This window comes from Sparus aurata, chromosome 1 (assembly GCF_900880675.1).
Source record: "Sparus aurata chromosome 1, fSpaAur1.1, whole genome shotgun sequence".
Classification (NCBI taxonomy): Eukaryota; Metazoa; Chordata; class Actinopteri; order Spariformes; family Sparidae; genus Sparus; species Sparus aurata.
Window position 1 is genome coordinate 21,847,783 of NC_044187.1, and position 24,026 is coordinate 21,871,808.

At 41.7% G+C, this 24,026-nt stretch overlaps 1 protein-coding gene across 1 annotated transcript; it reads left to right on the plus strand.

The window, feature by feature from the left end:
* Positions 1–1,695: 1,695 nt before the first annotated feature.
* Positions 1,696–20,970, plus strand: smarca4b (SWI/SNF related BAF chromatin remodeling complex subunit ATPase 4b). The gene is given in 34 exon segments (XM_030414065.1): positions 1,696–1,911; positions 2,787–2,919; positions 3,818–4,348; positions 4,528–4,626; positions 5,479–5,737; positions 5,845–5,971; positions 6,094–6,267; positions 6,371–6,544; positions 6,642–6,815; positions 6,947–6,994; positions 7,869–7,999; positions 9,022–9,079; positions 9,156–9,265; positions 9,354–9,501; positions 9,584–9,643; positions 9,645–9,748; positions 9,836–9,902; positions 10,157–10,267; positions 10,766–11,008; positions 11,107–11,220; positions 11,344–11,451; positions 11,879–11,965; positions 12,173–12,219; positions 12,294–12,460; positions 12,612–12,775; positions 13,009–13,236; positions 13,354–13,431; positions 13,518–13,736; positions 13,865–14,127; positions 15,315–15,423; positions 15,571–15,672; positions 16,608–16,740; positions 17,014–17,153; positions 17,341–20,970. Coding segments are annotated over 34 exon segments (4,962 nt in total). The 3' UTR covers positions 17,377–20,970.
* Positions 20,971–24,026: the final 3,056 nt, after the last annotated feature.

The following is a 24,026-nucleotide window of genomic DNA, read 5'->3' on the forward strand; positions in this document are numbered from 1 at the left end:
TGACTTGAAAACCAGGAAAAGTCACCATTTGTGTCATACCATGACATAACAGAATCCAAAAAGGTACATAGTCTGATATCACGATAATGGTATATTGATATATATTGACATGTCCTTGAAAAACTCTTTGTCATTCCAACAGTTTAAAAGATTATGTTCTGCAAAATTCACTGGAGAAAGGCATAAAATAAATTATTCTTTGCGAGGAAGCCTCTCCCAGTGTCTTATTTGTGGTGCTGAACCAAATTCATATTTCCCAACTGCTGAATACCCAAATGTATAAAGGGAGCACACACAGAACAAATGTGACAAATCTAAATTTCACCAGTTTATTCTGGCTGTTAATATAATAATGTTTGGCGTAATTCCCCAAAAGTCTTCAAAAGTTCAAAAGATGCACAAAACTTCACTTAATTCTAGTGATTCAGTGATATTACAAAGCAAATCAAATCTGCTGTGAGGGATGCAGTAACACTGTGTAACACGTTGCTGTAGTTTCAGTTTATTTTAGATGTTTGTCAGCTGTACTCTGAGACAGGTGCACATCTTAAGGTGGTGTGCTCATTTATTTTTATCCTGTGAAACTAGTCCCATACTTCTGTAAGGTCTCATATTTTAAAAGTTTTCTTTGTGTTTAGGCCTCAGTGTCTGCATGTTCTGAGGCATTTTCTAAGTCATTAACTTGTAAGAAGAAGCCTTTAAAATATACGCTGAATGCAGTTATGCATTTCTATAAATTATTGGTGGCTGCATTGGTTTTTATGCTCACTTTTGCTCAAAATCAATATTCTTTCGATGATTATCATGAGTCATAAAGCACTGCAGACTCGTATTCGTGTATTCTCGATGTATAATGAAAGTTAACATGGGAGATTATCTGAGCATTTACAAACAAACCAAATAGTCCAGAGGCGATAAACTGTGCTAGTACAGCCCGGCTGTGGCTGCGCGCGCATGCGCGTTGCCAGGCAGCCGTGACTAGACATTCGGTCATAGGAGCGGTGGAGGGGGCGCTCGAGCCACGTCGGTGAAACAAATCAACGCTTGAAGGCAGATTACAAAGAGGGTGAGTGGACTAATTGCGACAACTGCTGCGTTATTTATATCTCCCACAAATCTAAAGTCGGGAGCGCAGACATTTCACGCAGGACAGCCTGTCCTGTTGATGCGGGTAGGTCAGTCGCACAACCACAGTCCGCCATTCCCCTTTTTTATATTTAACGAGACACTCTTTGATGGTCCGAGTGAGCAGATTCTCTGTAGCATGGACTCATGTGCATAATTTACAGTATTTCCCCGTGTTGAGTGCGAGTGCAGCGGTAGACCCTGCAGCTGTAATTGTATATACGCGCAACGGGTGATTTGGTGCAGCGCAGAAGGAGAATGCCTTCATCTGATAGGTGTTTGACTAAATTCACCTATATTCTGCAAAGATTGTGAACCCACTTAATTTATCAGAAAAAGCAGAGGTGAAGGCACATGTGCAGCTTCACTGTCAAGATATTTTCAAAAGTTTTCTCTAATCAAACCACTGAATGAACGCAGATTGAGATTATTAACCTTTGCATAGTTGTCACACTTCTACTGCACAGATAATCTCCTCCTCTCTGTCACTAACTCACCACTCTCCCTCTGTCAATTCTCTCCTTTCTATCAGGTCCCTGCTGCTCAGGTGGGAGCAGGAGATCCAGGGCGATGTCGACGCCAGATCCCCCCATGGGAGGCACCCCTCGCCCAGGTCCTTCACCTGGTCCAGGTCCCTCCCCTGGGGCCATGCTGGGCCCCAGCCCCGGGCCCTCACCGGGCTCCTCTCACAGTATGATGGGCCCCAGCCCCGGCCCTCCCTCCTCTGGGCACTCCCAGCCCGGGCCGTCTGGATACGGTCAGGACAACTTGCACCCTCTGCACAAAGTAAGTATCTACCCACCGAGACACCCAACATCCGTTAATTTCAGTCCTTAAGGAATTGATTAAAAGAGTGTCAGCAGCTATTTTTAAATCCATATGTCACAATTTTAGGCTCGTTTTTACATATAAAGTAGTTTAGACATCACACTCACATCACAAGGAGGTGATCGTTAGTGTGTATCATGCAGCTTGAGCAAGTAAACTCCACAGCAAAACATAAAACTCATCATCTGTGGACATGTTTGAATGCAAGATTCACCTTAAATTGGTTTTCAAGTCATAATCTTATTATTTTTTTCGGTGTATAGGAAAGTTAAGCCACTTACAATGTTCATTAAAGCTTCCATAATGGACACATTTATACACTGAACACAAACATACCATGTGACATGTGCTCAGGTTGTCACTGTCATTACCTTACAACTCATTACATTTTTATATAATAGTACTGTCTTTATGTCATTTTTTTTGACGGGGCTCTATGGAACCTCTGCTCAGTTTATGCTAGTGGACTAACTTTAGCTGCTGTTGCTCTCTGTGAACACTGAGAAGAGGCCCTCTGGAACATTAATCTTTGTACTGTCGTGGAAAATCCTTCACACAGAGTCTTTCACAAAAGAATCCACAGTCCAGCAGCATTAAACAACTTTAAAACATCGCCCACAGGCTAATATAGGCAGCCGAGGCAGACGGAGAAGGTCCCACTTTTCACCTCATGTTACAGTCCGCTCACATACAGCTGATAAAAAAGTGATTTATATGTGTAAATCAAAACAAATCGTCACTTAGAGCCCCTTAAATGTCCTTTTTCCCAAGCTGCAGCTACCTAATAATTCTACCACAGGGACTGATTATGACAGAGTTGATTTCTCCCACAGCCCATGGAGAGCCTGCATGAGAAGAGCATGAGTGAGGAGAGCCGCTTCAGCCAGATTAAGGGACTGTCTATGAGACAGGGCGGGCACAGCGGTATGGGCCCCCCACCCAGTCCCCTGGACCAACACTCGCAAGGTAGACATGCTACAAAGCTGTATCTTAAGCAATTCAATCCTTTCGAGCATTGTGTAATGCAAGTTGTGTGCTTTAGGTGTGACACATACTGGATGTGATGGTGTAGTCATGCAGCCTGGTTGGCTCATTGGGAGTGTCTCTGTGGTCATGAAAGTGTGAAATGAGACACTGTTTTCCAAGTCTTTCTTTTAGTATCAGAAACTGCAAATCATATAGTGCTGCAGCTCAGGTCAGCCTTAACAAAGGAGGACTTAACAGTTTGGACTTTGCATGCAGCTGGCTGCAATGAGGTGATACATAGAGTGAAGCAATACAATCAGACAGACAGGCTTAGCATTGTGATTCAGAGTTAACACAAATTATGAAACAACAGTCTAGAGGGATGTGTTTGGGAATAGCTCATTGCTCATCAGGCTGTGCTGCAGGCTTCTGTTCAAGAAGAAGTTTGGGAAATCACTGTTGCCAAGAGTTACATGAGAGGATTGATATCACTCTCATGTTTTTATGGTAAATTTGAATCTACAGCTTAGCTTGGCATAAAGCATGGTAACAGGATTACGGTTAGCCTGGCTCCATTCAAAGGTGACAACATTCACCTTCCAGCACCTCCAAAGCTCACTAATGAACATGTTATATCTTGTGACTGTAATATGAACTTCAAACTACAAACTACATTTGTGGTTTTAGGTTTTTGAAGTATTTCTTGGTCAGTAACTTCCTAGAGTCTCCTATGGTTGCCAAGCACCCTCACAGTGACAACAAAACTCCAGGAAGTCACTGTGCCCCATGTGAAAGAAAATAAGCTTGTTTCCCAAAATGTCATATGACTCATCCAGGTGAGTAAATGTCTGCTGCATTCACCCATCACCCCCATCATCGTCCTGTCTGTCTCTTCCAGGTTACCACTCTCCATTAGGAGGCTCTGACCACTCCAGTCCTGTCCCTTCAAACGGTCCTCCCTCTGGACCTCTTATCCCATCATCCTCTTCGTCTTCGTCTTCTGGTGGCCCAGGATCTGCCTCTACACCTTTAGATGGCCCCAGTGGAGATCAACACACTCTGGGTCCTATTAACCGGCCTGGCCCTCCAGGGAGCTCGGGACCAGGCCCCAGCCCTGGACCCAGTCTGGCCTCCACTGTCCCTAGCCTCGGATCCGGCCTTGATTCTGGAGGCCCGACAGGCCCTACTCCCTTCAACCAGAACCAACTGCACCAACTTAGAGCCCAGATCATGGCTTATAAGATGCTGGCCAGAGGACAGCCCCTGCCAGACCAGCTCCAGATGGCTGTCCAGGGGAAGAGGCCGATGCCTGGTATGCAGCAGCCACAGCCCATGTCCAGCCTGGCTCCTGGACCTGGAGGTGGACCAGGGGGTGGACCAGTAGGACCAGGGCCCGGGCCAATGGGCTCAGGCTACAGTCGAGCTCATGGTGAGCATGGATAGGAAATGTCTGGAATACCAAGCTATATCCTACGATCTTTAAACCTGTGTGTTACATTGCATTTTCATCCTGTGGTGAGCAGCCACAGTCCTAGCCTCACATTTCAAAATATACATTTTAAATGCGCCGCTTATCTTGGGAGAATTTGTGCTTATTTATTTCTTTAGGAATGATGGGTCCAAACATGCCTCCTCCAGGCCCATCGGGTACTTCAGCTGGGATGCAGGGACAAAACCCAAACGGACCCCCCAAGTCCTGGCCGGAAGGTGTGTGGTGCCACTGTAAGACCTTGTGAAACCTGTCAGCCACTATTGAACTAGAATGCATAGACCTAACTCTGATATAAGAGGAAGAGCAGCTTAGGGAGATTTGTTAGATACAAGTAGTTACTAATACAGGTAAGAAAATTATAGCCTTAAAACTGTATGTTCGTATGACAATACATGAAGTCAGTTTTAGCCCTTTATCGAAGTCTAAATTTAGGATTTTGTTTTTTTATTACAATGATAAGAGTTTCTGGTTTAAGTATTAGGTTCCCACTGTTGACCCAATCTAATTCACCTATAAAGACAGTCATTGTGAGATTTTCACAATGAGTTTTAACGTAAACAAACAAAAACTGTGTCTCCTTGAGGCCCAAAAAACCTGTTGAGCACATTGAGTTTCTCATAAAACTTTTTCAAAGCAGATCTTTCATATATTTCAAATCCTCCATTGTTTATATCCTCGTTGACTTTCCAGAAGTCCTCTTCTTCCCTGTCTTTGTTGGTGCATCAGCCACCAAAGGCTGATCAACTGAAAAGCATGAAACCACTACGTCTGCATGTTCATCAACACACGTTCGCATAACACAGACAGTACAGTGACCCACTCTTAAAAACACTGATCCATAGTGCAGTCAGTGGTCATAAATTCCACAGGTAACCTTCAAACATAAAAATGCCAAACTTCCTGTTCAGCGGGCGATTTTAGGTTTTAGTTTCTTTTGGTCTAAATGTCGCTTAAAAAGCCGGTGGAACACAACCAAAAACAACTATAGGGGAATCACAAAACATTAAATGAAAATAACATATATTGAATATTGAACTTCTTCACACCAAAACCTTACTTCTTTCCAGGCCCCATGGTGAATGCAGCAGCGCCCTCCAACGCACCGCAAAAGCTGATTCCCCCTCAGCCGACTGGCCGGCCCTCTCCTGCTCCTCCTTCAGTTCCTCCTGCTGCCTCCCCGGTAATGCCTCCACAGACCCAGTCCCCTGGTCAGCCGGCACAGCCTACTCCCATGATGCCTTACCACGCCAAGCAGAACCGTATTACCCCCATCCAGAAACCCTGCGGCCTAGACCCAGTGGAGATACTGCAGGAGAGGGAGTACAGGTATGCCACGGCCTCCATGTCATTTACTTTTACTGGGGTAGAAAATGACTGTAGCAGCTTCAGTCTGAAGAGAAATAACAGCAGCTGAGTGCTGTTTGCTCCATCAGGTTACAGGCTCGTATCACTCATCGCATCGCTGAACTGGAGAACCTGCCAGGCTCTCTGGCTGGTGATTTACGTACCAAAGCAACCATAGAGCTCAAAGCCCTCCGACTGCTTAACTTCCAGAGGCAGGTAAGCAACGCACTTCATAACCAAGCTTCACATTTTCACCTTTAACCTGCACAACATCACATTTCTGCATGCTTTCAGTGGTGCTGGTGTTAATGAGTCCATGATTGTATCTTTGTCTACAGCTCCGTCAAGAGGTGGTGGTGTGTATGCGTCGTGACACAGCTCTAGAGACTGCCCTTGACGCCAAGGCCTACAAGCGAAGCAAGCGCCAGTCTCTGCGCGAGGCCCGCATCACGGAGAAACTGGAGAAACAGCAGAAGATTGAGCAAGAGCGCAAACGCAGGCAGAAACATCAGGTAGAGGATGGTTGTGACGTCACCTGTGAAAAGATTCAAAGGGGTATTTTCTCCTTTGTTTTGTCTGAATTGTCCTTCACCCAAACATGCACTCTAATCGTAGGAGTACCTTAACAGCATCCTGCAGCACGCCAAAGACTTCAAAGAGTACCATCGCTCCATCACAGGCAAAATGCAGAAACTGACCAAAGCTGTGGCCACCTACCACGCCAACACTGAACGTGAGCAGAAGAAAGAGAATGAGCGTATTGAGAAAGAGAGGATGAGGAGGCTTATGGTAAGAAGATACAGTTACACAAGCATGCAGATGAATAACAAGACTGTATGCACATCCTACTTCACTTCACACACTGCATATCTGTCGGTCCTCCCAGGCTGAGGATGAGGAAGGCTATCGTAAACTGATTGACCAGAAGAAGGACAAACGTCTGGCCTACCTGCTGCAGCAGACGGACGAGTATGTCGCCAACCTCACCGAGCTGGTCAGAGCCCACAAAGCGGCGCAGGCTCTCAAGGAAAAAAAGAAGAAGAAGAAGAAAAAGAAGAAGGTAGAGAAAAGACTGATTTATTCAGTCAGCTACAACAGCTGTGGTTGTGATTTCTGATCATTAATGACTTCTACACCTGATTGTCGTATGTGACCTGTGTTGGGATTAGTCAACTTCTTCTTGACTTGCAGATGGAGACTGCAGAGGGTCAGACTCCTTCCATGGGTCCTGATGGAGAGGTGAGCAGATGAAGTGTTGTGTTGTTGTAAAGATAAATGTAATCTATTCCAGTCAGGAAGGAGTGGTTAAAGCAGTCACTGATTCTGTTTGGAGCTGCACGATTAACCAAAAAATTAATTAGACTATTACATTCATCGATAAATATTTTGCCAATCAATTAATCGATCTATGACAGTAAACTGAATATCTTTGAGTTGTAGACTAAACAAGATATTTAAGGTCATCATTTTTGGCTTTTGACATTTTATAGACCAAACAAATAATCAGTTAATGCAGAATACAATCAACAGATTAAGCAGCAATGAAAGTAATCATAAGTTGCAGCCCTCATGCTGTTTATTAAGATGTCTACTTGCTCTTTAAAAAGGCTGCGTTCACAAATGCAAACCCGATTCTTTGTTTTGTTACTGTCTCTTGTCTCTATGGAGACCTCCTTTAAAACATTAGATCGAGTTTCACGCAAGCTTCAGGGGCTCACGATTAGCTTTTCAGTGTTGTCATGGCAAAAAGTAAACCTCAGACGTGCCACTGTAAATTGCTCCTGTACTGCTTTTAAGTTCACGGTTACGGCACAACATTTTGATCAAACATCACTAAATATATACATACAGGTCTCTGGCTTTTGATGCAAAAGGTGATCAGTTATAAAAGTTACATTCCAATAATGTAAAACGGTGTGATGAACACAAAGCAACCGGAAAGAGAAAATACAATAGTGTGTAGAAATAATACTCATACAGGTTTCACTACTGCATCATAATGAATGGATACTGTTGGAATACTGTCTGAAGCTTTGTCTTATTTAATTTCGCCTCTATTTAAACCAAGTCCAAACTACCCAGTACAACAGAGAACTCTCATCCTCCCCTGCAGCCTCTGGATGAGACGAGTCAGATGAGTGACCTGCCTGTGAAGGTCATCCATGTAGACAGTGGGAACATCCTGACGGGGTTGGACGCTCCTAAAGCCGGACAGCTGGATACCTGGCTGGAGATGAACCCTGGGTGAGACTGGCTAGAGAGAGAAGGCATGATTTGTCTGTGCCTGTGGAGAAGAGGGGTCTTTTTAGCCTCAGGGAGAAGTGGTGTGGCTGCAGGTGCAGTAATGTTGATCAGTCTGTTGGTCTGTTGACTGAAATGCTTAATCTAGTCAGTGGGTGAAGTTCCATAAAACTTCATGACCCAGAGAGGGTATGTCTCTGGTCCATGGTGACTTTTCATTGTGCATCATCAACAGGTTTAAACCTTGGTTAGCATAAATTGATGCTGCCTGACTTGGTGAAATGTATGCATGTTGAAACGCTGAATCCACGCAGAAATGTAAATATCAAAATATTACATTTGGATCAGACTATCAGCCTGTTAACAAACTCTACTTTTTAAAGTTACTTAACAAGCATATCTCCTGTTGGCGTGCTGAGCATTAGCTAACATGCTAACTGCTTGTTAGTTAGTTAATATGCCAACTGTATGTTAATGTGATAAATATTATTATGCCAATCATTAGCGAAACAAGCTCACAGCTATAAGTTAGATGTTAGTTAATGTACTAACTGTATGTAATTACCATTACATTGCTTAACATTAGCTAAAATGCTAACTGCATGTTAGTTGATATGCTAACTGTTTGTTAATGTGGTAAATATTCAATTGCCAAACATTAGCTAACAGGCTAATTGTTAGTTATTCACCGTGCTACCTGTATGATAGTATAGTTTGATAAATATTAGATTGCTAAACATTAGTACATTAATTTCTAAATGTTACAACAGCTTAAAGGCTATTAACCCTGAAGTACAGCTCAGCCTGATGAAAGTTGAGTTGTAAAGACGATAAACCTTTGGTTTTAGCTAAAACATAGCTTTGTCTTCAGCCACACAGTTTTACTCTCAACGCTACTCTTTCCAGCTATCAACCATCCCTATATGTTATGACCATCACAGCCTCACAAAGACTAGCTAGCATGGTTGAAATGTTCAGCTAGGAGTTCTGTTCATTTAATTTAAGCGTGCATGTATTTTGTCCAGTTACGAGGTGGCACCCCGCTCAGACAGTGAAGACAGTGAGGAGGAGGAAGAGGAGGAGGTGGGTAGTTTTAAAAGACGATGTTTGAAGCCAGTTTCCTATTCACTGCTCCAATCACTGACCAGCTGTCTGGCAGGAGGACGAGGAGGAGCCTCAGCCATCGGCTACTCCGGTGGAGGAAAAGAAGAAGATTACAGACCCTGACAGCGAAGACGTGTCGGAGGTGGACGTCAGACACATCATTGAGTGAGCACACATGTGGAGAACTACATTTGAATACATTTATAATGCAGGTGATCAAAAGATGTTACAAAACTCTTATGTGTATCTGCAGAAATGCTAAACAGGATGTCGATGACGAATACAGCGGTGCAGCATTCGCCCGAGGGCTCCAATCTTATTACTCTGTGGCTCACGCTGTCACAGAGAAGGTGGAAAAACAGTCCAGTTTGTTAATAAATGGACAACTCAAACAGTATCAGGTAAACAAGTACAATTAAATAAACTACGTAATATTGTTGATTTGTCACGTTAAACTGACTTTCTCACTTCCTTGTCTGTCAGATTAAAGGTCTGGAGTGGCTGGTTTCACTCTACAACAATAACCTGAATGGGATCCTGGCAGGATGAGATGGGTCTGGGAAAAACCATCCAGACTATCGCCCTCATCACGTACCTCATGGAGCACAAGCGGCTCAATGGACCCTACCTCATCATTGTACCCCTCTCGTGAGCCAATGCTGCAACATTATTAGTTTTACATTGCAAACACTACTAATTTGATGGAATGGTAACTGAGCTGTGTGTCTTTGACAGAACTCTTTCTAACTGGGTGTATGAGTTTGATAAGTGGGCACCGACAGTCGTGAAAGTGTCCTACAAGGTGAGGTTTCACACTCACACCACTCAAAATAAATGTTTTTATTTTCCGGCACACTAAATGTGAGAATTTACTGTGTGTTTTCTTGCGTGCATTATATTCTTGTTTTCATCATAAAATGCTGAATTAAAGCAACAAAATGTAACTTCCTGGAAAAAGATAGTTGATCGTTTAGTCTCATCCGAGATCGTCAGATACCATCTTTCATCGATCTTTCTCCACAAAGTTACATTTTGTAAACAAACAATGTTTTTCAGGGGTCTCCGGCTGCCAGAAGAGCCTTCGTTCCCCAACTGCGCAGTGGAAAGTTTAATGTTTTGCTCACTACTTATGAGTACATCATCAAGGACAAACAAGTACTGGCCAAGGTGAGTTTGGATGTACAAGAAAACACAAGCAGAAGGACATGCACAAACACACCCAGGCAGGCATAGTATAACTCATCCCTCTCTACACATGCATACAACAAGATTTCATTGCTTATTTGTTGCCCTGTGTTTTTGTTTGTCAGCTCCCGCTCCCCAAATCCCCAAAGTCCCCTCAAAGTATTTGACCGTGGCCAATCTGACCGCCCCCTGTGCTGCGTCTCAGTGCTTTCTCCTAGGTGCTGACACCGCCTGTATACCGAGTCTCCCACTGCCCTCTATGGCTGTCATGCTGCTTTGCACTCATGTAGTCATATAGGCTTCCTGACTGTGCTGAAAGGTGGGTGTTGTACTTCAGACAAGTTTTTCCCCATGTGGTAGCTCAAAGGCTTGGAACCCAGCCAGCTTGTGTCATGAGGAGAAACTGGGCAAGAGATCTTCCTCATGAGCTCTCTCTGTTTTTGGTTGGTTTCGATCTGTGAGACTCTCTCTGCTCTCCAGATTCGTTGGAAGTACATGATCGTAGACGAAGGCCACCGTATGAAGAACCACCACTGTAAGCTGACCCAGGTTCTGAACACACACTACCTGGCCCCACGGCGAGTCCTGCTGACAGGAACGCCGCTGCAGAACAAACTACCTGAGCTCTGGGCACTGCTCAACTTTCTCCTGCCCACCATCTTCAAGAGCTGCAGCACCTTCGAACAGTGGTTCAACGCTCCTTTCGCCATGACAGGAGAGAAGGTGTGCAGGACTTCTTCTTGAGAGCCCTTGAGAGATGACATCAGGCAGAAGGTACAAACTGCCTTTCTTTTCAAATGTCTCCTTCTTTTACTCTCCAGGTGGATCTGAATGAAGAGGAAACCATCTTGATTATCCGTCGTCTCCACAAAGTGCTTCGCCCCTTCCTGTTACGCAGATTAAAGAAGGAAGTGGAGGCACAGCTTCCAGAGAAGGCAAGTTTCATCTTTTTCAGGATACATGCCAAGACAAAACTGATGTCTCGGAGCCTTCTGTTTTCCTCTGTTGTTGTCCACTTCTGTCATTAGATCAACTTGTCTCTCCTTTCCATCTGATAGGTGGAATACGTGATCAAGTGTGACATGTCGTCTCTTCAGAGGGTGCTGTACAGGCACATGCAGGCCAAGGGTGTCTTGCTCACGGATGGATCAGAGAAAGACAAGAAGGTGAGGGCAAAAACACTTCAGCACTGTGGGAATTTAGACTGCGGCATCTTTTTAACTAACACCAAAATGAAATTACCACTAAAATGTTTACCTGCCACATCTGGAAATGATAGTTGTACAGCACGATAGTTTGATAACAGGCCTAGGTGAGAGATGTCGAACATACAGTACACTGTGATCTGTAGCAGAAGTAAACTTAATGAAATTCATAAAGCAGTTAGAAGCAAAAAACAAGATGCCTCACAAGATGCTTGACATGAAATGAGAGTATGAAACTGGATATTTTAAGGTCGTTGGCTCTCAATTATAAACACTTATTGGTTTAACGGATGTCTAGATGAATGTCCTTGTACGAGCCTTTATGAATAACTGTGAAATGAAAGAATATAACTGTGATTACAGGCATTGTGCACATTGTGTTTACCAGGGTAAAGGAGGCACAAAGACGCTGATGAACACCATCATGCAGCTGAGGAAGATCTGTAACCACCCTTACATGTTCCAGCAAATAGAGGTACAACAACCTTTTGTCTCCAGTTTTCGTTTCTCTCCGTGTGTGACTGACCACAAGTGTACAATCTAAGATGCACAGAGATCGAAGTAGAAAATCTCTAATTTTTCCTTTTTCAAGACATGATTGACTTCAAATTAAGGCCATAAGATGAACCTTTTGATTGTGTTTGACTTAATTACAGAATAAATGTTTTTATTGTTTTTGCAGGAATCCTTCTCTGAACATTTAGGATTCTCTGGTGGAATAGTCCAGGGGTAAGTAATAATTCTGGTTTAGTTCAAGATCACACACAGACAAATTGTAACCTGATCCCCCTGCCTTTCTTTAGTCCCGACTTGTATCGGGCATCAGGAAAGTTTGAGGTGTTGGATCGAATCCTACCAAAGCTGAGAGCTACAAACCACAAAGTGCTGCTCTTTTGTCAGATGACCTCACTCATGACAATCATGGAGGACTACTTTGCCTATCGCAGCTTCAAGTATCTGCGCCTTGATGGTGAGACAGTTTACTTTCACAAGTGTTTGTGTATTTGCCCTTCATATTTCATTCATGTATTTCCCTGAAATCTCATTTCTTGCTTTGTTTTGTATTTTCTTTTATTTCCTCACCTGCTGTTTTCTCTTGTCCTTACCGTCATACATCTCAGGCACTACGAAGGCTGAGGATAGAGGAATGTTACTGAAGACATTCAATGACCCAGAGTCGGAGTACTTTATCTTCCTCCTGAGCACAAGAGCTGGAGGCCTCGGCCTCAACCTGCAGTCTGCAGACACTGTGGTCATCTTTGACTCTGACTGGAACCCACATCAGGTGTGATGCACGTTTGTTTTAATTAACAAGAGAGACCACCACAACAACACAGAAACCAGAGTTTAGGACAAGACTATGATTGATTGCCAGTATTTAGTTTGTTGGTGTTCTAAAAATTGGATGCACATCTACAAGTGAGGTGCAACCGATGTTAATGCGGCTTGTGGACTTGGGCAACCGTCTCCTTTCTCTCAGATTAATATTTGATCCCGGCCACAAATTCTCTTTCCCAGGACCTGCAAGCCCAGGACAGAGCTCACCGTATCGGCCAACAGAACGAGGTGCGTGTGTTGCGTCTCTGCACTGTCAACAGTGTGGAGGAGAAAATCTTGGCTGCTGCCAAGTACAAACTGAACGTGGACCAGAAGGTCATCCAGGCTGGCATGTTCGACCAGAAATCTTCGAGCCACGAGCGCAGGGCCTTCCTGCAGGCCATTCTGGAACACGAGGAGCAAGACGAGGTCTGGGGACAGGAAGTGTGTCTACGCATTAATGTGTGTTCAAGCACCAGCAACACGCAGTTTTAAAGAGTGTGATTTCTTAAGCGCTGCTTGCCAATGTGTGTATGCTGTATTCAGGAGGAGGACGAGGTGCCAGACGATGAGACGGTCAACCAGATGATCGCGAGGAGTGAGGAGGAGTTTGACCAGTTCATGGTCAGTGGTTTGTAGATAATTTAGCTCATACAAGTCCACATCAACAGCCGTAATTTTGCCTTTTTTTCTTCCCATCCCTTCATCAGCGTATGGATCTAGACCGGCGTCGTGAGGATGCCCGTAACCCACGTCGAAAGCCTCGTCTGATGGAGGAGGACGAGCTGCCAACGTGGATTATGAAGGACGATGCTGAGGTTGAACGGCTGACCTGCGAGGAGGAGGAGGAGAAAATGTTTGGACGAGGTTCTCGGCAGCGGAAGGAGGTGGACTACAGCGATTCTCTGACCGAGAAGCAGTGGCTTAAGGTGATTCGCCTCATGGGGATGGGACAGTGCTGAGTGGCAGTGGATGTCAAGTAAAAAAAATAAATAAAAAGACAAAATAAATAAAATAGCTTTATTGTAATCTGACTGTCTGTGTCTTTCCCATGCAGGCGATCGAGGAGGGCACGCTGGAAGAGGTGGAGGAAGAGGTACGTCACAAAAAGACAACCCGGAAGAGGAAGAGGGACCGTGACCTGGACCTCCCTGGCCCCTCCTCTTCCTCGGGGGGACGAGGGAGAGGGGACAAAGATGAAGATGGGAAGAGGCAGAGGAAGAGGGGACGACCGCCTGCTGAGAAACTCTCCCCAAATCCCTCTGCCCTCACAAAGAAGATGAGGAAAATTGTGGATGCTGTTATCAAGTATAAAGACAGGTAGCAGCAAAGAGCTTTGGCTGTAGTGTGAGGAGTGTGAGGCCACTGTTTCAGACCGAAAAAATGGAAACATTTCAACACTCAAAGATCATGTGTGAAACACAGCTGAGAATGACAAATGAGTAGTTACACTTCTACTGCAGTATTTTACAGTATTGCTTCATTGTATCACATCCTGCCTCGTGATTTCTGCAACATCTCTGTTGTGAAATGTGACCATCACATTTTAGTTTCAACTGAAGGTTCAAACAGAAGTTATGGAACACATCCTTGGACAAAGTGTCCACAGCTGCTTATGTGCAATGCCTCAAATAATGTGTTTTTTTCCTAAAACAATTAACAGAAGCCAAAACACCCCTTGTTCTAGTCTCTCCAAAACCTCGGAGTTTGATACATTTATCATTAAATCCAACATTCAAAATATTTATGTTTTAAAAAAGATACGATCCGAACGCAAAATGCAGAGGCAGATAGGTTGAAAAACAAAAGGTGAGCTTCAATAGAATGAAACTGAAGTCCACAAAAACAAAAGGTACGTAATTTAAAATCTGGCAACAGAACAGAAATACAAGAGTGCAAACAAACCAGGACGACATAAGCAGAACGACAAAGAGTGATGGAAAACAGGCTTAAATACAGAGGCACTAATTAACCTGTGAAACACAGATGAACACAGAAAACAGGCTGGAAAACTACAAAGACAGGAAGTGTAAAGTAAAACACATGAGGGGAGAACCTACAAATTAAAACAGGAAATGGCTAAACCAAAAATCTAAACCATGACAGAATTATAAATACACAACACTATTACATAAACTACTACATCCTAGTACACACTGGAGAGTGACATAAAGAGAACTATATTTGAGCAGGTGTTTCTTTTTCACATTTTATATACAGTTTTTAATGTCATGCTACTTTAATCAGCAGAGAGTGTGCAAGAGAAATAATTCAACATATGAGATATCAGTATCATATCATTCAGTATCGATTCATCTTCCTAGTATCTTCACAGTAAATCAATTAATCATTTAGTCCATAAAATGTCAAACATGCTCATCATGATTCCCCAGAGCCCAAAGTGACATCTTCAAATTGCTTTTGTCCAACCAACAGTCCAAAACCTAAAGACTCTTCATTTACTATCAGAGTGTTTTGTCTAATCCTGATGATGTCACTTACTGTAGTGCCAGTGGGCGTCAGCTGAGCGAGGTCTTCATCCAGCTTCCGTCTCGAAAAGAGCTGCCTGAATACTACGAACTGATCCGCAAGCCTGTGGACTTCAGGAAGATCAAGGTGAGATCAGAGAATTAGATTTTTGTTCTCTGCAGCAGAAAAGGATTGCTGTGTTGATTATTTATGGATTAATAAGTTAACAAATGCACATGATATGTCAGTTTATCTTGTTTACTAAGTGATGTATGAACTGTATCTTCACTGTAGGAGAGGATTCGAGGTCATCGGTACCGCAGTCTGGGTGACCTGGAGAGAGACGTCATGCTGCTCTTCCAAAACGCTCAGACCTTCAACCTGGAGGGGTCACTGGTGAGACTCACTGTGCACAGTATTCACTCACAGTAATGCCAAACACTTCTCTCTGCCGAATACTTTCCAGTTAGAAGTGTGTGTATCTTTGTCCATTGCAGAAATTAAAACTAGGATGACTACTACTAACTCTGAAGGATGTGGCACCATAATTAAATGAAAAACATCTGATGGTGGAACTTGCAAGGCATTATACATTTTAACTATATATATATGTATATATCTATATATCTGTATATCTATATCTATATCTATATATTTATATATATATATATATATATATATATATATATATATATATATATATATATATATATAGTATATATGTATGTATGTATGTATGTATGTATGTATATATATATGTATGTATATATATATATATATATATATATATATATATATATATACATACATATATATATACATACATATATACATACATACATATATACATACATACATATATATATATATATATATATATATATATATATATATACATATATATACATATATATACATACATACATACATACATATATACATATATATATATATATATATATATAGATATAAATATATAGATATACAGATATATAGATATATACATATATATATAGTTAAAATGTATAATGCCTGCAAGTTCCACCATATATATATATATATATATATACATACATATATGTATTTACATATATATATATATACATACATATATGTATTTACATATATATATACATACGTACATACATACATACATATATACATACATATGTATTTACATATGTATATATGTGTATACATATATGTATATATTGTCGTACATGAACTGTGGATGCTTAAGAACTAATAATTCTTCTGTTAGTGTTGCCCGTATGTACACACTGTTGACTATAAACAGTTTGTCTTCTACCCTATTTCTCTGATTTGAGCAGATATATGAAGACTCCATCGTACTCCAGTCAGTGTTCACCAGTTTGAGGCAAAAGATCGAGAAGGAGGAGGAAAGTGAGGGAGAGGAGAGTGAGGAAGAGGAAGACGAGCTGGAGGAAGGATCAGAGTCCGAAAGTATGTACATGTTGCGTGAGCAGAGTGGCAGAGGGGAAAACTACTCAGTCATATGTTAATGATAATATCATTAATTTGTTGATGGTCCTCAGTCATCCAGGTCATGGTAATGCTAAGTGCTGTATCCTAGGCAACTGGACGTGTTTCAGTTTCTTGAGGACGTTTCACCTCTCGTTGTCACTAATGCTGTTTCATGCTTTAGATTATTTAGTCTTACTGACACCATAAACATTCCATAGAGATGTGTGGGTTTGTGTGTTTGATTGTCTCCAGCTCGCTCAGTGAAAGTGAAGATTCGTCTGGGAAGGAAGGATAAAGGTGGAGATCGAGGGAAGGGACGCAGCAGACGAACAGGACGCACCAGAGCCAAACCTGTCGTTAGTGATGACGACTCTGAGGATGAGCAGGAAGAGGTAATTGTGCTCACCTTTGTTGTTGGAAACAGATTACTAACAGAGTTTAGAGGGATAGAGGAAACACAGCATTGAAAGTTCAGCATTAATACAACTAATAAAAGCTCTTATTCTGAGGTCAAAATCAAGGTGAACACGCAGATGATCTGCCGACCTTTTCTAGTTTTCTTTTTCGTCTCTTTTCCAGGAGCGCTCCCCCAGTGCCACTGACGAGGAGTCCTGAACTGTACTGTAATGTGGGAGAGAAGGAAGCATAAAGCACTGCACATAGAGTAATGAAAACACGAGTCTGTCAACTCCATCCACCCTCAGTCAAATGTGACAGGACTGAAATAGAAAGGTTGTTGAATACTGTCAACACAGGAACAGAAACATCCTGTGTTATTATTATTTAACCAGTCATGGAAATTACATGGAAACTGTTCACATTGCAAATGTCCCTATTGTGGGACTATTAAAGGATTATCTTATCTTAATATCATAAAATACACAAATGAATGTGTGTATGCACGTCCCTGCATTAAAGCTTCTCTGTTTCTCTGCTGAAAAAGTCTCACAGATGGATCAGAGGAGCTTTTTTATCCTTATTTGCAATGTCACAAGAGATTCTGATCAGTTTAACTGAGAATATCGTCTGTGTACAGATGTCTAATCTGTTTGTTCTGATGTGTATGAAGATAGTGACTGAGAAAAACTTGGGGATGAGGCAATAATCAGTATAAGAGTATATTGTGACACGTAACAGCAATGGTCACTGCGATAAACAAGAACAAACACAATCGAGTGAGGACTATTGTCCGTTTACAAACACAACTAACACACTGTGCAGTTCAGTTTTCTTTTCCATTTAGTACATTTAATTGCTGTTTGAAGAGATTTTCAATCTCTCTTCAATGATTATCGAATATATTTATACAATTTCAACCAAGTTGATTGTGCTATTAAATTTTCATTATTTACATTTTACTGAGAGTCCCAAGCTCTACTTATTAAATATCCTGCAGAAACATTGCAGCAAAGTAAGATATGGTCAGAATTTTAGTTACAAAAATCCCCAAAACTAACTAATGTTATCAATAGAGTGTCAGTGCGAATTAGCATTCTAATCAGCTAACCCCAGCCTAGCCTCTCTCATAGCACCACTTTTTGGTGCAAGATAACTCCCCTAGTTTCAGCTGTAAATGTGAGTTTACTACTTAGTTTTATAAGTTAAAAAAAATCACAAAGTGACAAGAAAGGAAATATTTTTGAGCTTATCTTCCTTACTGACAGAAAAGTACAACTTTACACCTTCTGAATTCAAGTTTCTCTCGTTTACCAAACTAAGTTGAGCTTAATTGCCTCCTTAACCCATTGTAAAACATATTTACTGACTCCTGTCAGCTAATACTGCCACTTAGCTCATTGGCTAACTGAGCCACTTGCTAATGGCAGCAAGTCACCAGGGCCACAGACTAGTGAGCTTCAGTGAGTGGTTATGTTGTTCCCTGTAGTTGTGGAGTTACTTCTGGCCATTTCTTACAAATTGCACCTTTAGGAGGATAAAGGTTTAATTAGTTATACTCTGACGTACTGTAACTAAGTTGTTAACAACATGTAACAAGACATTTCATTTCCTACAAGGTCTATATTTGTCAAAGATTGCACAATTCACACCCATAACCTCTTTCAGCTACCCTAAGGAGTTAGAACTGGCAGGAGCCAGTGAGGTGAGATAAACAAGGTTGAATGTAAACAGTAAATGTTTTTAGACGGAGCTGTGTTTTCACCCAGCGTGAAGCTACCACCTTACCTCACCTTCCCTTCCCTCTGGTCAAACATGTAAACAAACCTGATGTTTCACCCATGTTTCACGGTGGAGCTGTGTTGTAATGACAGTCAGCCACATTGGAGCCACTGTGATTACCGAGGTGTGTGTACATCACACTGGCTGTTTCAGTTGGAAATCCAGCCCGCTGTGGCTGCAGGGTGTCTCCAGACTTCCCAGAAGCTCTTCAGCAACTCACCACAGACATTTGACTAAAGGTTTGATGGAGCTGAGTTCAGGTCGTTTTCCAAATATTGTATATATGGTTCAGTACAAAAACTTACTCCACCATGCTGCTGCTGTCCTGTTACACTTCCAATATAAGCACTTATAACTGTTCTAGACTTAAAGGATTATGAGGTCGTAATTTATCGCCAAGTACTGTTACTTTAATTGCTTCCCCTTGAGTTGTTGTTTGCTGATTTTAGGTTTTCACAACATGTTTGATGTACTTCTTCTTCTTTGCACTTTTTAAGTTATTGATTTCCAAGACAAAGGACCAGAGGGACAGCGGCTCCTCTCTGCTTGTGAACGCCTTTTGGCTGTACGGTGTTGGATATTCTGTATAGAGTATTTTTAGAGTATAACGTCAATGCACGTGTGTACAGCTCGCAAGTTCAGTACTGTACTTTTTTCATGATGGTAGATCACTAGCGTGAAGAACATACAACCAAAGCATCGACATCTCCTCCACTAAATTACTGGGCTTTGTCTGTGTTGCTGTCGTCATTGTCGCTGGAACTCAAAACGTAACAATAAATCACAGTAAGAGTGAATGTTGTCAGTTGTATGATTTAATGCTTGAATAAAGTAGTCATTTGTTTGTAAAGTAACCTGCATTAGAGCTGCTAGGATTAAAGGGTAACTCCATCATTTTTACAGGTCTTGGGGAGCACTGCTGCATATGTGAAAACAGTAGTATAAAGCCTTTTGTGGATCCAGAGGAAGTTGCATGTAATCTGATTAATTACCCCCAGTGATGTCACTCGGTAGCTAGGTTGCATCGTGGGTAATGTAGGAAGAAAACGAAGAAGGATGTGTGTGTGTGGAATAAAAAACCTCTAGTTCTGCTGTATCCAATTTGATGTTGTTGTTTCTTAACCTACCATAATGACTCCAGCAGTGTTATAGGAGTAAAATACTAGACTAGCGGACTGCTTTGCAAAACCTGGTGCCTACATTACCCACAATGCCACTAACTGAGTGACATCACTGGAGGCAGTTTATCAGTTTATTTACAGCTCACTTGTTTTTTTTGCCATTTTATAGACCAAACAACTAAAATGATTAATCAAGTAAATAATCAATGGATTAATCAGCGCTGAAAATAATCATTTTGCTGCAGCTCTAATTGACAACTGTTTTTTGATCATTGATAAAGGGGTTTGAGACACTTTTTTTCAAGCAAAAATGCAAAAGAATGTGAGGATTTACTTCTTTTATTTGTCTTATGTGACAGTAAACTGAATATATTTGAGTTTTAGACAGTAAGTTGCACAAAAACAAGCTATTTGTTATTTGTTTTGTTTTTTGTGTGGACGCTTAAAACAATCAAAGAAATAATCAGCAGATTGATCAATAATGAACATTACAGCACTCATATGATGTATTTAAGCACTCCAGCTCAATTTTGATATTCCCAACTTAATGGTTTAGCTTTTTGGTTAGTGGTATCTTGTTAATTTCTGTTTATATTCTTATCTTCTTATTCTTATATGCAATTTCTACTTCCTGCTCACCTGTGTTCCCAGTATTCTGTTTCCCTCTTGTGTTCCTGTTCTCCTCCTCAGTCTGATTCCCCCCCACACCTGTCTCCCTGACCTCAGTCCTCATGTGTTCCTGGTGTCCCTGATTTGTTCCTTGTGATTTTTCTGGGTTGTTTGTGTTTCTCTTTAGTTTTTTCCTTGGACTTTCCTTTGCCTGTCTTTTGGTTTTGGGTTTTGGACTTTGGATTTCACACTGGGCAGCTGGAGCTAGATCAGCTCATTAAAGCTCACTTGTTGTTTTCAACTTGCCTGCCTCTGTGTGTCTGCATTGGGGTCTTATTTTGAATTGTTACGACAAAAGTGTTTTAACGGACAGGTATTTAGATTTTGGGCCACTCTTCAGCTCATACGTCTTTCATTGTCTGTGTCTATGAGATGTAATGCCTCTGTTCGACCACTAGGAGGAAGTCTCAAACATACACAGGTCGGTCTCGACATCATACCATTGTCATGTAGCAGGACAACCTTTTTGAACTACAAATATCTAAAACATATATCTATCTTTTCTCAAAAATGTCCTTGAATTGAAAACTTTTTCATAAAAGGAAATGTTTAAAAACGTAAATGTATTATCACTTCATGGACTTTTAGATGTTGCTTTGGCCTGACTTGACCTTCCCACCCTCCCAGTGCCTCCAACATTACATGAAATATACAGTAAACATCCCCCTCGATTCACTTCTCAGAAAGGTCAAATGAATAAACGAATACAGAAACTCTTTCTCCACATGATATAAACAACCTTATTTTACCCTTCATACTTATGTTTATTCAGTACACGGCTTGGCTGGCACACTGAAGATTATGTTGTATGTACAGTGTCCATTTTGGAGGACGAAGGAACTTGGCACGTGTTTGGATGTGTAAATGTGGTTTTACAGAGAACCTCGACAGTGAGGTCTGTGTTGGAGGTCTTACAGAGAAGTGGGGGGAGGGGGTCTGACTCGGTTTCCTGAATTCTAGGAACTCCTGGTTTTCTGCAGCAACTCAAAACCAGCTGTTAACATCTGTCCAAAGGGCAGGGCAGCTGCTCCTGAAGTCCCCAAAACAGACACAGATGAAACAAGAGACTCAGGCGTCTAAAAAGATGCCCGCTGACGCACCATGCTTGCTGAAAGTGGATAACTGCCTGCTTTTGCATTTGACATGAATCTGATCATTTTCAGTCTTTTTGGGGCTGAGAAAGCTCCACTCTGATGACCCAAATTGATTGTGAAGGGATAACATTCATGTTCCCTTTACGGGCTTCATGATGACACTTCTACTTCTGTATTTTAGCAATTAATAAAGCATCTTTTATAGGAAGTTATACCAGAGAGGCAGCAGAGAGGAACCTTCTTTTTTTCTTTTTCTTTTTTTTTTACAGGAAAAAAGGGTAAAAGCATGGAGGAAAATGGAGGTCATGTCATTTATTTCCTCCATGCTTCTCCATGAAGGCCACTGACGGACAAGTTAGCATGTTGGTTGTCAAGGCCAGACTAGTCTGGTTTATTGAGATCAGTCAACTTTTCCTGAAGATTGGCATGAGTGCAACCTTTGTACCTTCGGTTATTCAGCAGTTGTAATATTTGACTTATTTTAGCTCTAGAACAAAAACACAGGGAACCTGTCAAAGAGTACCAATTTATACGCTCATGTAATGTGGCTTTGTTACTCTGTGACACAGACTTTCAAATGTTAAGACTTAACGGCCTGAAAGACTGTGAAACCTTGAGATGTGGAAACTACACACAGACATGAAGTGCACACACTCATGCACCCATTAATGTCATCATAACTGTCCTTCAGTGTGCGGCACATGTGTGTTTGCGTTTTTATCACGTGTGTAGTTTTATCAGATCTGTTGGCCATGAGACACTGGACATGACTTTCACATGGCTGAGCACATATCGCTACAGACAGAAAACACATACTTTGCACACATATGCGTTAGATAGAGTAGTGTGCAGCAATAAATAGTATTGTTGATACCAAGTCTGGGATAAGATCTTAAAGCTCTATGAAGATCTGCTTTAATACTCTGGTTAATTTGTAGAGAGCAACATGGACTGATGTACGTAACCCTCGCGTAACTCTGTGTCTACTGACACTATAATGACAATTATCCTGATGATATCTGCAGAAAAGCTAATTACTTAACCTGGTTCCGGGCTTCTGCTACTCACATTCACAGTCATTTTCTGCAGCTACAGGTGATAATAAAAGATGTTTTAGATCCTGGTAAGAGAACAATGCCGCAAACACTTCCTATTTTTAAAAAAGTATTTAAGCTCACCTCAGTTTTCACTGGACCCCTAATCCATCCAGGCCCGTCGCGAGAAGGCAAGCAAACCAAGCAATTGCTTGGGGCCCCGAGCTGGCCTGGGGCCCCAAGACAATGACTGGTTATGAATAAAATGCAACGACAAACTGTATTAGCGCCCCTTTGATAGTCAATGCAGTAAAGTGCAATGACACTTATCGGGATCCCCCTCAAGGGGGCCCCTCTCAGTAGTCGCTGACGGCAGCCAGCCAGCCAGGTTCGTGACCTCTGCTGCCGGCATAATACAAAACCTCGGCAGTCATCACATAAAGCGTAATTATGCATCAGGAAGCCAGAAAAGAAAGAAGAGCAAGGAAGAGGAGGATAAGGAAAAACAAGATAGTGGTAAGTGATACATTACACTGGATAAAAAAGCTCTACTTGTCTTGTACAATTAGTGTAATTTCGCAGCAGGTAGGCAAGCAAAAAATGTTTATGTTAGCTACCTGCCTGACGGCCAATGCTGCTTGCAACTTTTTTTTCGAACAGACAGACTATGGTTACATACTGTGATATGTTTATTAACGGAATAAGGAAGACGCAGATCTGTTCCTGAATCACTGTTTATCGTATTTAATGACATGACGTCATTGCTATAGCTTTGTAATAGGTTTTGATGAAAGTGGCATAGCTTCTCTGCTATACTAACTATTCCACCGCGATAATCTGTTAGGAAAACCACACAATAAATTCCGTGCATCAAAGCAGAAGAAGAATTTGTAGTTGTGAAAGTAGCTGCATCCCTTCTAAATATCAAAATATGGAAATGCTAACATATCTTTTCTTCCTCCCTCACGGTGCTTTGCTTAAATTTCTCAGCCCTCAGGCTCTTCCTTAAGAACCCTCCACTGATGAAGGTAGAGTGAATTTCTCTTACTGAGCTGAGCTGTTAATAGTGACCTCTTCCAATATGCTAACAGTGAAATGGTCAAACGTACTTCACAGGTAATTTCAGATTTTTTTTTTATTATTTTCCCAGCTACACCATCAACTTCATC